Source organism: Electrophorus electricus, chromosome 8 (assembly GCF_041902795.1).
Source record: "Electrophorus electricus isolate QZ-2024a chromosome 8, ASM4190279v1, whole genome shotgun sequence".
NCBI classification, from domain to species: domain Eukaryota; kingdom Metazoa; phylum Chordata; class Actinopteri; order Gymnotiformes; family Gymnotidae; genus Electrophorus; species Electrophorus electricus.
In genome coordinates, this window is record NC_137504.1 from 11434751 (window position 1) to 11448906 (window position 14156).

The 14156-nt window shown below is 39.5% G+C and overlaps 2 protein-coding genes across 7 annotated transcripts; one reads left to right on the forward strand and one right to left on the reverse strand.

The window, feature by feature from the left end:
- Window positions 1–1242: 1242 nt before the first annotated feature.
- Window positions 1243–5100, forward strand: il12bb (interleukin 12B, b). Its single transcript, XM_081719918.1, has 9 exons — window positions 1243–1351; window positions 1543–1627; window positions 1905–2177; window positions 2304–2406; window positions 2516–2685; window positions 3611–3771; window positions 3984–4102; window positions 4298–4322; window positions 4436–5100. The coding sequence occupies exons 1-8, from the start codon at window positions 1343–1345 to the stop codon at window positions 4314–4316; spliced, it is 939 nt and encodes a 312-aa protein (XP_081576044.1). The 5' UTR covers window positions 1243–1342; the 3' UTR covers window positions 4317–4322; window positions 4436–5100.
- A 450-nt stretch (window positions 5101–5550) lies between these two features.
- Window positions 5551–14072, reverse strand: ublcp1 (ubiquitin-like domain containing CTD phosphatase 1). 6 transcript variants are annotated; one of them, XR_014125043.1, is made up of 12 exons: window positions 13950–14032; window positions 13081–13246; window positions 12754–12845; window positions 12218–12303; window positions 11994–12109; window positions 11233–11331; window positions 11001–11038; window positions 10696–10794; window positions 7889–8005; window positions 7626–7753; window positions 7064–7398; window positions 5551–6133 (listed from the first exon to the last, which is right to left on the reverse strand). XR_014125043.1 is itself a non-coding variant. In XM_081719917.1 (12 exons), the coding sequence occupies exons 3-12, from the start codon at window positions 13232–13234 to the stop codon at window positions 7371–7373; spliced, it is 957 nt and encodes a 318-aa protein (XP_081576043.1). In that variant the 5' UTR covers window positions 13235–13246; window positions 13439–13560; window positions 13995–14020; the 3' UTR covers window positions 5551–7370. The 6 variants fall into 6 exon arrangements, 4 of the variants coding, with proteins under 4 accessions (XP_081576043.1, XP_026855957.1, XP_026855956.1 ...); XR_003409987.3 differs by having other exon boundaries at window positions 6486–7398; XM_081719917.1 differs by adding an exon at window positions 13439–13560 and having other exon boundaries at window positions 5551–7398; window positions 13995–14020.
- Window positions 14073–14156: the final 84 nt, after the last annotated feature.

Here is a 14156-nt window from a genome sequence, read left to right on the forward strand (position 1 = left end):
GTGTAAATACAAAGGAATAAACAATAAGTCAAATATTGTAAACTTCTGTTCCATAAAGGAAATGTACATTTATGAAGTCGTCTGTGGAACGAACTCACAAAATGATGTGGAAATTGTAACTGGAAGGACTTAAGCGCATGTTTTGACCTCATCCATTCCTTTCTTCATTATATCAACATCTTATGACCTGTCAGGGAATACATTATTTTTCTGTACTGTTCAGATTAATAGTAGACATGTTCAGTGTAATATTGTAAATTGCTCTGGAGAAAAGTGTCTGCTAAATACTGTAAATATAAATGTGTACTTCATTTGAAATAGTGGAAAATGTTCTTCTTTACCCATTGTTTTCACACTTACTTGTACATGGCCACCACTTACACAAATCAGCTGATATTTATTCACATGTGTACTACCTGGAAAAAACATAAACAAACTGAGAAAAATCCTTTCTTGCACTGTCATATCAGTAACAGCATTGTGGAACTCCCTAAGGTAAAATGTGTATGGGAAAGTGCGTGTTATACTTGTAAAAGCGAACAGCAGGTGTAGCTTTGTAATTCTGATACGAGTGCAAATTGTGGGCAGATAAACCACCAGCGTTTTGTTTTTTCTACTACTTTCACTCTTTCCCCCAAACGCTGACTGAGAATTTCTCCTCTAAGTAAAATGCCATGTACTCTCATTTGTGTGGGCTCCATTAATGACATCCAAGAGGCATTCCACTATCATGTTTGTCCCTATGGTGTCTCGAGTGTGTGTGTGTGTGTGTGTGTGTGTGTGTGTGTGTGTGTGTGTGTGTGTGGGAGAGGCCCAGTTCTACTTTTTTTGGTCATGAAGTTCTCATGTCCGCAGTATCTTACTTCCCCCTAGAGCGGGCTTTATATCATTCAGGTTAGAATATCTGTGCCTGTTTAAAAAAAGAGCAAAAATGTAGAAATACTGAATAAACAGCGGCCGTGCCACACTCAAACATGCCAGAAGTACACATGACAGACACCCCCCTGGCCAAAAGCCATGTTTAAGGTGACTTAAGGTGGCCTTTATGAGATCTGGCAATGAGTGACAAACCTGTCCAACTGCCAGTGCCAGCTAATTATGTTGTTTGTGTGTGTGTGTGTGTGTGTGTGTGTGTGTGTGTGTGTGTGTAAAAAAAAAATTCCAGACTGAGATGGAGTCTGACACAGTTCAGATATCTTTGTTGATGATATAACAGTTCCCCCTTTGTATTGTCCTGCACTGGGAATTTTCTCTTCTCCCTCACCTACTATAAATGCTTGTCAATTAAGTTGTTCTCAGTTGATTTGTGTTTGTACAGTTAAGAGAGAAACACTGAGATAAGATGGAGATGGTAGGTTTGTCAGACAAGTTTCTTTTCATTTATTTAAATGTAAATTAGTGAATCTACTCTGTATTCCACTGGATATATTTTATTTACCACTTTATTAATGTTAGAATTTCTAATTGGGCTTTGGTGAACTGCACATGTGTGTTTGGTTTTGTATAGAGACTGATAATTTTACTTTCTCCTTTGTCATTTAGATGAATTTGATTTTCCTCTTTGCTTTGCATCTCACGCTTCTTCATATGGGAGAGAGCCATTCACTTCGGGTTATCAAGCCAAATGGTGACTGTTATCTTTTTCATCTACTTTTGTAGATTTGTTTTCTTAAATGCATTATGATTTGGTGTATTCACTTTAAATTGAAAAGAAACTTTACATTTGACATAGTTATTATTATAATATATATTCAACACAACTGTTACTAGGTGCATGTATTAGCAATTGAATAAGCACAATTCCATAGTGTCTATTCAGTCTGGGCTATTTAACAGTGCTTTTAGCAGGGGTGGCCACCTTATGACATTGCTGTTGGGCTCATGACCGGACTCAACTGTTGCAGTTGTTGCTTTGGACATGGATGGAGACCCTATGACACAAATGACCTCAGTTTCATTACAATGTGGGGACGAGTTTAAAGATGTGGAGATTCACTGGCAGAAGAATGAACAAATGATTCTCAGTAAGGGTAACAGCATAAACGTCAATATCCAGGCGATGCTGGGGGGAAACTTCACCTGTCACGGTCTATCTGGAGAAGTTTTAAACCATACATTGGTGTTGGTTAATCCAGTCAATTTTGAGAAGGCTATTCTGAAACAGAACCAAGACAAAGGTAAGTAGAGGGATGAGGTTCATTTTTGCCACTATCTGGCAAAAAACTCCAGCATATTAAGTTAATGTGAAATACTTGACTGAAGCTTGATGAAACTTGATAAAGCACCTCTGTTTTTATACCTAGAATTTATTACCTGTCTAGCAAGAAACTACAATGGCCTATTTCACTGTTCTTGGAAATGGAGTCCTATAAGGAATGGAGTTGTAGTGTTCTTCAAGGCTTTCCGGTAAGGGCAAGATAAAAGTCGTTCATTTGGGATCGACAAATTAGCAGGAATTCCATTCTGTGTTCAATTCTGTTTGATTCGGTTTACTAAGAAGCTAGACTTTCCACAGGAACTCGAGCCACATCAACTGTTCGCTGGACCCTGACAATGCCGGGCTCACCTGCGAGGAGGAGAAGTGTTCATACTCTGAGGAGGTGACTCGCATCAACCTCACCTTGGTGGTCCGAAACCAGTATCGTTTGGAGGAGCACCAAAGGACTTTCTTCATCCATGACATTGGTAAGGGCTTGAAGTGCCATCTCCTGGTGATGTTAGGTTACATCCATAGAGCTGAATGAAAAAAAGTGAAAAAGATTTGCCTTTTTTCCCATTGAGTTATCACAGATCAGAATTCAAATGCACTAAAACAATTGGATTTACTTATTAATTTATAGCCAACAATTTCCAAGCAGATAAAACATCGTGCATAGTATGGAAGATTATCTTAGACAATAAAATAGAAAGTTTAGTTGTATAAGCATTCAGTCTAGTTCTAATATAGCAAAAGGCTAATTTTGTTGAGTTAGAAATGAACAAGTGCTGTTTAAAATTACACCTTGAACTGTAGCCATAAATTCAGTAGTTGTTATGCTTAATGTTTGTGTTCTGGTTTCAAAATACCATCCCCATTGCTGTGGAGATATCATTGACAGGATCTGAAAAGCCTAGTGGGAATAATATGGTAAAAGAAACAACTGAATAATTGTCTAGCTCTTTGCAAGAAAAGAGAATCAAACAGTGAGATTCACTTTTCAGCATTGCAAAAGCCACTTTACAAAAACTGTGCATAATTGGCATGGAAACAAAGAAGTATGTCTAGTTTACCATACAAGCCTGACCTAAATCCAGGATATCTCTGTCCAGGGAGCCCTGCATTGCAAGTTGGTGGAGATATTCCAAAAGACACAGCTGTTACTTTATACATAAAGCTTAAAAAGCTTACCTGTGACAACCCTGGGAAGAGAAAAACTTACACCCAATCCTCATATACATTAGTATATGCATTGTTAGTTAATTAATTTTGTCACAGTCTAGTATTCTATTACCAAGAGGCAACAGAATGAATTATTCTTGAGTTTTGCAAATTACATATTGACATATGGAAGAACATTCAACAGGCTCAGGGCTGTTGAGTACATAGACTGACGCTATCTTGATCCTGCAGTCAAGCCAGAAAAAGTCAGCATCACAAAGGCTGAGAACAATGAGTTCCATTGGGGAACCCCCAAAACCTGGAATATGCCGTGCTCTTACTACCCACTCCAGTATGAGGTGAAAGTCATCAAACCGCACAAGGGCTGTGATGATACAGCAACTCCTGTCGAGGTAAAGCTATACTGTAACCATAGTCTTTTCACCTTTGCAACAAAACCTTTAATAATTCAATATAGATGCTTTGATGTGATTTAAGTAAAATCTGGCATTAACCAATAAGTAAAAAAAAAAAAGTGTGAAAAACCAACTATGAATAAATTAATAGAAACATATTATTGCTTTGCAGTTACTTGGTATATTAAAAGGATTGTGTCTATTTTTAGAATGAATATATCAATGAAACACATTATAAGGTGAGCGATAGAAGGAGAAGCTATACTTTCTGTGTGCGTGCCCAGGATCCCTTCACTAATCAAGTTTGGAGTGACTGGAACCAGCAAAGGTGAGTCTAAGTGATTTTAATAGACCTCATCTATGCCACCACTGACAGTGTTTGCTATTGTTCATATGTAACAGTTTGAACTGTTCTTTGGTTTTACCATGTCAATGGATTTTGCATTTATACCTCATATACTAGTCACTGACTAGTTTTTTTTACTGGGTTTTTTTTAAATTCAGTGTATCCTTCACATAATAGGGTCTCCAAGAACAAGTAAAAAATGGTAAGTGTCACTATTAATGTCAACTCCATGTTTCTACAAACTTGTTCAGTTTGTTGTAATGCTATGGGATGCTTGGGGCCATTTTATTGTCATTTGTTTCTTGTCATATACAGGTCCTGGAGAGCATTCAGCACTGTATCTGACAAATACTTCTGCCAGTTTCTCTTCTGATGAGCCTGTCCAGCGATGCACTGATTGGTTATTGAATGTATTACTTTATTTATTAGGTACACCTACTCTACATCTGTAGCAAATAGGTTGCCATATATTTTAGTTAATTGTTAAGTAGCAATTTACCACTGTTAGCTATGCTACAAAATCAGTAAACTGACTGTACCTGAGTCCTGTACCTTGTGTATATTTTTTCAGTTTTTACTATCCTCTGGTTATACTGACTACACAAATACATATTAAATCAGCATAAACATGTATATATGCATTTCTATATCTATACACAAAATATGCAGGTATCCACCTGCCTTTTAAACAGACACACTGAAAGAGGCCATTGGTAATATGCACAAGTATCCACAAAACAAGTTACTTTCAGTTAGTTTCAGATTACACTGAAATGACCAGAAAAGAACTGTAAAAGCTATTTAGCACAGGTCTTTTTTTTTTTTTTTTTAATATCAAACAGAATGGAGTGTACATTAACATGAATTTAAAATTTTAATTTATTGCACACACAAGCATGTTCCACGAAGAAAAATGAGTTAATTAGTTAAGAATTCTGACCACATGGTTTGAAGCTTATGTAAAGGATTGCTCTGCCTGCCAAATGATGCTCCTGTTACATCCACGTTACATCCAGCAATGCTAAACAATCAGACGGAGGAAACCCCCAAGACTGTACATTTAGCAAACATAAGTTGCAAAGCATGCTTGAATATGCTTCAATGAAGGAAATGTTGCTTTAAAGAAAGAACTGCTTTATTGTGCTTAATCAGAAACAGTAAAGACAAACATCTTGATATCTGTAACAATAAACTGTAATGTGCATGACATCTTATAAAATCATTTCTTTTTTGATTACACTTGGGTTGTATCCATAAATTTGGTGGTCACATCTGGATTCTTGTTCAAATGAAAGGGGCTCAGGCCAAGACAGGACTTGAGGTAACTAAACAGACTTTAATATTAAGAAAACAAAACAAACCCCAGACAACAACTCAATCCCATGGCAAAGTTTAAGTGTTACACAGGTATAAAAAAGCCAGTCCTCAAAAAAGCTTGTTCTTCACTTTATTTGCTTGCATTTATCAAGTTTAAGCTGGCAGTAAACATACAACTAACAAACACTCAAAACAAAAGTAACACTACAAAGTCATTAGCTATGTCAATAAATATCTTACTCTTCTTAATCTTAAAAAAATATTTATGTAAACCTTTAGCCGCTTCCTGTCCTGTATTTAATGTCTTTGTAGAACCACTTCATACACTTATTCTCACTGCTGCGTTATATTGGTTAGACCTCTCCTTTTTGGAACATGGCACATCTGCTCATGACAGTCGTGTGGGGGTGGAGTGAAATCACAAGGAATTACTGTAAAGACAAAGCCTGAAAGATGTTCTTTTGAAAACAAACAATGAACAAAAACAGGAACCCATTAACAGTAAGGATTTTTTTTGTGATCAGTGTGAGCAATGTTAGCAAGTGTGACCAAAAGCCCCTGCATATCCTCGTATTGCTTGGATCCTGCCAGACATCCTCCGTGATGACTGGATCTGTTTTGAGAGGTTCAGTGAGGCTCTGTGGGAGACTTCTTTACAAGGCTCCAGGGAGAATTTATAGGGCAAACCTGCATGACCTAGAACAAAGCACCACAACCTTTACTTCAACAACATCCCTGCAGATGCTGTCAGAGCACTTCATTAAGGTGCCATTCAGTATTACACAACAGAGGCAGCATTCAGTACACTAAGGTTCTGGCAAAAGTTTTATTTATTCTCATTACAGTATTTTTTAAATGCACCTACCTTGTGCCTACAATCACTGGCCTCATCATCAGTTACATCAATGTCATAGGTGACCATTATAAGTGTACAGCTACACAATGCAAGTCATCTGCTTCCATGCTCGACTTGCCAGCCACACTCTATCCAGTTTGCTACCGAGTTATGTTTCTGATCACAGCACCAGATTATATGTGGGTGACATACATGATTGTGGGTGTTGCCCACATCATCAGGCACAGCAGTGTTGTTCGAGTTCAAGTCTGCATCAATGTCACCCAGTGTCATTCAGCCAAACAGCGGCTCTGTAATCAGAAACTGACCATGGATTAATTGGAAAATGCCAAACAGTTGCTCTATACACCTACAGGCATTTCTAATTAATAAATGACTGCAAACTGAACTGTTGACCACAATGAGGGACACGGTCTGAATGTGCGTGGTTGCCAAAAAAAGAAATCTGACACTCAAAACAGACCTAATCAATCAAATGTTTAGTGAACCGAACCCAAGCTGGCCCTAAAACAATGCACAGCTCTGTGGCTCAAACACATATAGGACAACAAAGAGGATATGGTAAAGGCCATGTGCTATAATTGAGAAGGGGGCTAAGGATTACTGCCACAACTCACCAAACAAAGGGTGACGAACTGACAGAGCAGAAATCTACAGCAGCGTAAGTCCATGGGAACACAGGCGAGTGATCTATTGCCTCGTCTGTGAGGAGGGTTTAACCAAGCAGCACAGATGCAGCAGGAATTGTATGCTAATTCTTGCACGTGTACCTTTGTTCCCTCAAGCCACCAGGTGTCCCGGCGGCCTCAGTACCATGATGCGTCGTCCTGAGGCTCAGCAAGGTGGGGAGAGAGGGAGGGGGTGTTTGTGGGGGCTTATACTAGCTACACATGGTGCTGTTATTTGCTAAAACAAAACGTTCACATATAACTGAAAGGTCTCTTTCTTCCCTGGTGGAACAGGAGGAGATGAGAGAAGCTGGCCTGGGGGCAGGGAGGTGTCTGGACAGGGCACATGGGTGTTCAGCACCACCTGCTCTTGAGGAAGGGTCAGTGCTCCAGCTGTGCAGTTGGGACTTCACTGACTTGGTTTCTTTGAGAGGTACCTGTGGGTCAAGGGGCAACTCATCACCACCGCTAGCACAATGGCTCAGTCTTAACAATGTCACAGCATAAACTCAATATAACTACAGGTTTCAGTCTCCTGCTAAAGCATGGCAATTGATCTTCTTCTGCTTCCTTGTACCCATATCTTTAAACTGATGAGTCAAGAATGTTAGCTAAATATTTATCTATAGGGTCAGAATGCAGTCAGATTGTCTGGTGTACATACCTTTCCCAGTGTTTGTGATTAAGTTCTGAGAAGTCATCTAGTTTGGCAATCTCTTTTAGGTAATGAGAGAGTTTCAGTAGCTCCTTGTCTTTCTCCCGGTTTAAATGGGCCTTCATAAACGGCCTAATCTACAGAAAGAGAGGTGAGAACATGAGGTTTGAAAGCCCAGTAAAGTTTTCATATAAAAAAAAGTGTAGTGCAGTAAGCATTTACAATATAGCTTGTGGATATAGTAAAGTCCATTCCAGTTAGCATCCTCATACCTTGAGTCCATTTTGTGGGTTCATTAGAAAATTCCTTCCAATGTCATCAAACATGATGGTGTTCTTCCTGTTGTAAAACTCACTGTACTTTCCCCATATTACTCCAAGTGGCTTCACCTGAGAAGACAACGCAAGTGTCGATCAGCCACTGGTCTTTCAGAAATGGACAACTATAATGCTGTTATAACTAGAAATGCACCAATTTATGATTATTTAACATTACGACAGGCCGATTCTGATTTTGGCCGATTACGATTTTCTTTCTAAGAATTACAAATAACAGCATGCAGAAATGACAACACTTATTAGCAAACCTTTTCTTTTTACAAACCTCCAAATAAAATAAAAATCAACATCCAAATGAAAACAAGTGCACCAGGTAATCCAAACGAAAAATCAAGGCACCTTTATGTTGATGTCAACAGAAAGACCTAATGCAGTCACTGTGCTATTCATGTGTGGCTGTTTGTGCCACTATCACCCTCGTGTGGTGAACAAGTGTAAATGTGACCTGCACAGAATGGGTTTAAGAGACAGATCTGTTGGTCATCAACGGATGACCGATCACGCTGAAAACCTATCGATTCCGGTCACCGGCAGACTGATCGGTGCATCTCTAGTTATAACCCCACTTGCATTACTGCACAATCTTACTGCATGCCACATGCTGAAATTAGTGTTATAGTCTAAGAGCTCTCCGTTCATGAAACAAACACACACAGCTTGGGGGGGGCTAGAGACCACTCAAATTTTTTTCTTAAAATCAGCATCTCCACATGTACAGCAGCCATTCCATTCACGTGTTTGTTGAATGCCTTCACAGACATCCCTCATTCTACTTGATGAAATGCTGAATAGGTGATCACCTTAAACGAGCAACAGTATAAAAACCACTTCTGCTGTCATCACTATTCTCTTGTTACAGAATCAGATGGATGGGAAAAGCAGTGCTAGGACTACCCAAAAAGTAAGTGTAGTCAAAATACAGCTACAGACCAAGCCAAGTGTGGAAAAGAAAGGTTCTTAATGAGGAAAAGAAGGGTTCAAATGTAGCTTTACTGGCAGAGGGATAAAGTGAGTGTCAGGTTGCTTCTATCTTGAAAATTTCAAAAATTAGGGTTCATAAGAAGCAGCAAACACATGGGACAACAACAGCTACAGACTGGCAGAAGTCGAAAATGACTCTACTGACCGTAATGATAACCACCTCATTCAAATGTCACTTAACTGTAAGATGATGTCAAGTGACCTACAAAAAGAATGGCATGCAGCAATTGGGGTGAATTGCACAGTGAGGACGGTTCGAAACAGGCTTCTGGAGGCAGGGCTGAAGTCGTGCAAAGCCAGAAAATATCCCTTCATCAATGAGAAGCAAAGAAGAGTCAGACTGAAGTTTGCGAAAGACCATAAGAATTAGAACGTAGAGGACTGGAGTAAGGCCATCTTCTCTGATGAGTGCAATTTTCAGCTTTGTCCAACACCTGGTCGTGCAATGGTAAGACGGATACCTGGTGAGATCTATAAGCCAGTGTGTCTCACACCCACTGTGAAATTTGTTGCAGGATCGGTGATGATCTGGGGGTGTTTCGGCAAAGCTGGAATCGGGCAGATTTGTCTTTGTTAAGAACGCATGAACCAAGCCACTTACAAAACTGTATTGGAAGAAAACTTGCTTCCGTCTGCTCTGACAATGTTCCCCAACTCTGATGGGGACAATGTTCCTAAACTCTCCTTTTTCAGAAGAACAATGCTCCATGTCACAGCCAGGTCAATCAAAGTGTGGATGAGGGACCACCAGATCAAGACCCTATCATGGCCAGTCCAATCTCCAGACCTGAACCCCATTGAAAATCTCTGGTATGTGATCAAGAGGAAGCTGGATGGTCACAAGCCATCAAACAAAGCCGAGCTCCTGGAATTTCTGTTCCAGGAGTGGCGTAAAGTTACCCAACAGCAATGTGAAAGACTGGTGTAAAGCATGCCAAGACACATGAAAGCTGTGATTAAAAATCAGGGTTATTCCACCAGATATTGATTTCTTGACTCATCCTAAGTTGAAATATTAGTACTGTGTTGTTTATAAATGAATATGAGCTTGTTTTCTTTGCATTATTTGTGGTCTGAAATTTCTGTAACTTTTGTTATTTTGACCATTAGTCATTTTCATTAAAAAACATGATACAATATTTTTATCTGGAATTTGGAAGAAATGTTGCCAGTAGTTTATAGAATAAAACAAAACTGCTCAGCCTGGTCAAACACATACCCATCAATTGTAAAACTAGAGAAACTGATAATTTTGGAATTCCTGGAACTGTTTAAACTCCTTTTTGGATTTTACCAGCTCTAAGTGAAAAAGTACCACTTGATATACCCAAATACCACAAACAAAAGCTGTTCAAAAGAAAGAAACCAAAAGAACAAAAACAACAACAACCACAATAAAGTTTGGTTGGCATTATTGTAATCATTCTCATATAAAAAAGTTGTCCTATCAGCATGTGACTTATTTACATCTTTTTCTTCAATAGTAAATATGCCCAGGACTGAAAAGCAACGACGTATCATTTTCAGCTTTGGTCTGATCCAAGGGAAAAGAACTACAAATATAAACAAACCCTTCATTATGAAAAGTTAAGTTTCAAGCAGAAAATGTTCACTCTAAGGTTTTCACTAAATGGAAGTTTTTTCTGACTGCATTTTCAATTTAATGGTTTAAATGCTGCAGCACAATTATTTGCCATTTTTTTGGATTTTGTTTTTGGTTGGAGAGGCATGTCATGTTTGGATATGGTGAGATGCATCACCTCCACTACCCCCCGCTTGGGGGTGTGCACTGTGATCATAGCCCCACTGTCCAGCATGAAAGTGACCTTGTAGTTGGGGTTGTCGGTCACACCTAGCTCCTAAAGCGCGCGCGCACACACACACACACGGAGAACTAATGAGAGATGTTGCAAAGACCAGTTAAAAGCTCAAACTAAAGTTGAATTTACAAACATTTTGTCTGATAAAACTAGTTTAATTAAAACAGAAGTTGCTGTAGCAAACAGCCTGAGCAGCAGAGATTCAAAAACGACACTAGCATTCAGGAACAGCTCCCCGTACATACTTTCATTTTGGCTTCAATCCACTTCATGCTTGTTGCAGCTGAAACGAACCAAAGAGAGTGTGATTAAAGGATCTGCTATGGTCCAACAGAAATATCACAAGTCCAGAATGAAAGCTCCAGCAAATCGTGCTTAGGTACTGGAGGTGCTGCTGCTTAGGAGTGCCGTCTTCCTGTTACAAGGGTCAGAATAGAATGGTCACGCGGGGGCATGTGCGTCAGGCTGGGCACTCACACCAGATGACAATGTCATAGTTCTCGTACGCCGAGGTCAGGAAGTCGTGGAGGAAGGGCCTCATGAGCTCCTGCCCCGATTCTGCACAAGACTTGTGATCTAAGACAGAATCCAAAATTTACATAATAGCATCAGTAATAATAATATTAATAATAAAAAACCCCAACAACATTATTTTAGTGCTAAAGAAACTGACTTATACTAGCCACATATATTTATTAATATATCAATACATCATTGCAGTGTTTCTTATTGATAAATGTGGCACATAGCAACAGATGTATCAGACTGTAGGTGTACATTTAGAGAATATAGTCCATTTGTTGCTATGCAGTTTACATTACCTATCCCCAATCAATGGTCAATGAAGGACCACAGAAGCATGGTTGGCTAGATATTATTTAATGGCAGACCATTCTCAACCTAGCAGTGAGACTGATATGTATAAAGATTTCAGCAACCGTGTTCAACACATACCAGCGCAACACCAAGAGTCATGCAAGTGTCAGTGTTGCGTTGAGAATTGTGGTGAGGCCTGAGGTCACAAACTGACCGGTGATAAGGGATTCAAACTGTGGGGTGATACACATATTAGACATGCCCACATGAGATAGGTGCACTTAATAAAATGGCTAGTCAGTTATGGTACAAGATGTACAAGGTGTACAAGTGAGTGATGAGTGTAAACTAACAGAACAACCACCTAAAGAGTCACATTATCTGTTAGCTTAACTAGCTTGGCTTGGTTTTTTCAGTCTTACCAAATAATGTGTAATCAACATCCAGCACAAGTAATCTTTTCCCTTCTCTTGGTGGGTTTAACTCCTCCACCTTGTACTCTTTGACACGGCGAGCTATTTTAGCCAGATTCTCCTCTCTGGAAAAAACCCCCAGAACATTTTAGTGGACAAGAATAGGTTGATATGTTTAGAATGTCAATGCAAAAAAAAAATTCAGGTGATAAGTTTTGAGTGTAGATGACGACCTGTTTTCGACTTCGATCACCTCCTCTTCGATGTCAAAGTCATTGACAACATCATCGCTTTCAGGAGGTGGTGCCAAAACATCTTCCTTCAGGAGAACAATACAATTGAAGAGATGAATGTAAGGGCTGGGAAGTTTAATGTCTTGACAGAAGGCCATTGGTGACAATGCTACCATTAGTTTCTACTGAAACCACATCATGGCCTATACTTTGGATCAGATTCAAAGATCTCAGCCAACGCCTTTGTTTTGCGTGTATTCATGCGTGAAGTAACTGATGTGTCCCATTTTTAATTGTGGCATGTTTATCATTTACATGGTTCTCCCTTTTATTGGAGCCATATCACAAATCTATGACATATACTGATTATGATATTATTTCTATAGATAAGCAATGAATGTCTAATTATATATTTGATGTATTGTTGAGCAACTCTATAAAGCTGTGTGTGTTTTAAGAATGCTTATGGCATGGCCTGAGTAGTAGCTCTTGGCACTGCCTTTGGGCGTCATATTGTACAAGGCCTGCAAACGTACCAGGCTTTCCTCTCTGCTGCCCATCATCATGATCTTGGTGTTTGGCTTAAGCTTCAAGATGCCCAGTTTTGTATCATCATCTGCCGGTTTACCTGCAAGCAGTGAGAAAACCCCATCAACTCACCATTCTTAGAAATAACAGTATTGTCAGCAAACAGGCACTTAATTATACATCATGCATCAGTGCCAAGGCATTTTGAGTAGTACACATCATCAAGATATAGAGTTGAAATGAGGTGACCCTTACGAGCATTGTATGCGTTTTCCAGTCTGGAATTTCAGACATTGTGCTGCTCTCATTGCAAATAGGAGAAAAGTTGCTGTTACCTTTCACTTTCAGCCCCAGCAGCTTCTGGCGTTCAGGGAGAACACCTGTCAGAGATTTGATGGACTGCTTCAGGTCCATCACAGTGTCCTCCTCAGATAAGGAACTAATAGTGTACTCTTGACCACCCCATTTGATTATTACAGAGACAGACATGCTGGTGCAAATCTGTGAAATTCAGACACTTTCATTATACATTCAGTAATTCAGATCATCAGTTTGCGAGTAGTTTTACAGAGGTCACTCATTACAGTGGCTCACTGACTAAAAACCCTGGTTTAAGATTGGAGCCAAGTGTGAAATGGTTTGCATATAACGTTAAAAGAGTTCAAAACAACCTTTTGCAGAATGATGGATCACCTTAGGTGTATAAAACAAAGCCCCAAATGCTTTCAGTAGGGTGGACACCCAGAACGGATGCTAGCTAACTAGCTAGATATGTCACAAATAGCCACCGAGTCACATATATATTGGGAACATATCTGAAATATACACACAACAGAACAGCATTTGACTGGTTAAAGTATAGCAGAATCCTCCGGAGACTTGTAATACAATTTTGCATCAGTGCACTACCTAAATAAGCAACTAGCTAGTGCACTGCATTAAGATACCAGTATGCGCGGGCGCGCTCGGTTAGCAAGCTAGCTGGCTGGCTGGCTTCTTGAATGTAGCTAACTAGAAGATGGACGTAGAAATTAGGACACATTTTGTCGTTAACATACCCCAAAGCTAGCTAGTTAACAAGAACGGTCCCCGCTGTACAATACCCATCGCCAGCCATCTATTCCTATGAGGATAAATTAAATCAAGCGAGCCACATCGTACGGTGTAAATGCACCGACTTGATATGAAACCTGCTCTGTCTCACCTGAGCGCTTGTAAGGACAATAACCATAAGAGACTCTGCACTTACATCAGTTCCAGCTCTTTCTATGTTCTACAGATTTCATGCACCATGAGTCTCTCCCTCATTTCTCGGGTTATTTGCGATATGAATGCATATCGCCCCCTCCTGGGCCGGAGAGTCATGCTTTTGCTGTTGTTGCTATTAATTTTTCTTCGTTTGATTTTCTTA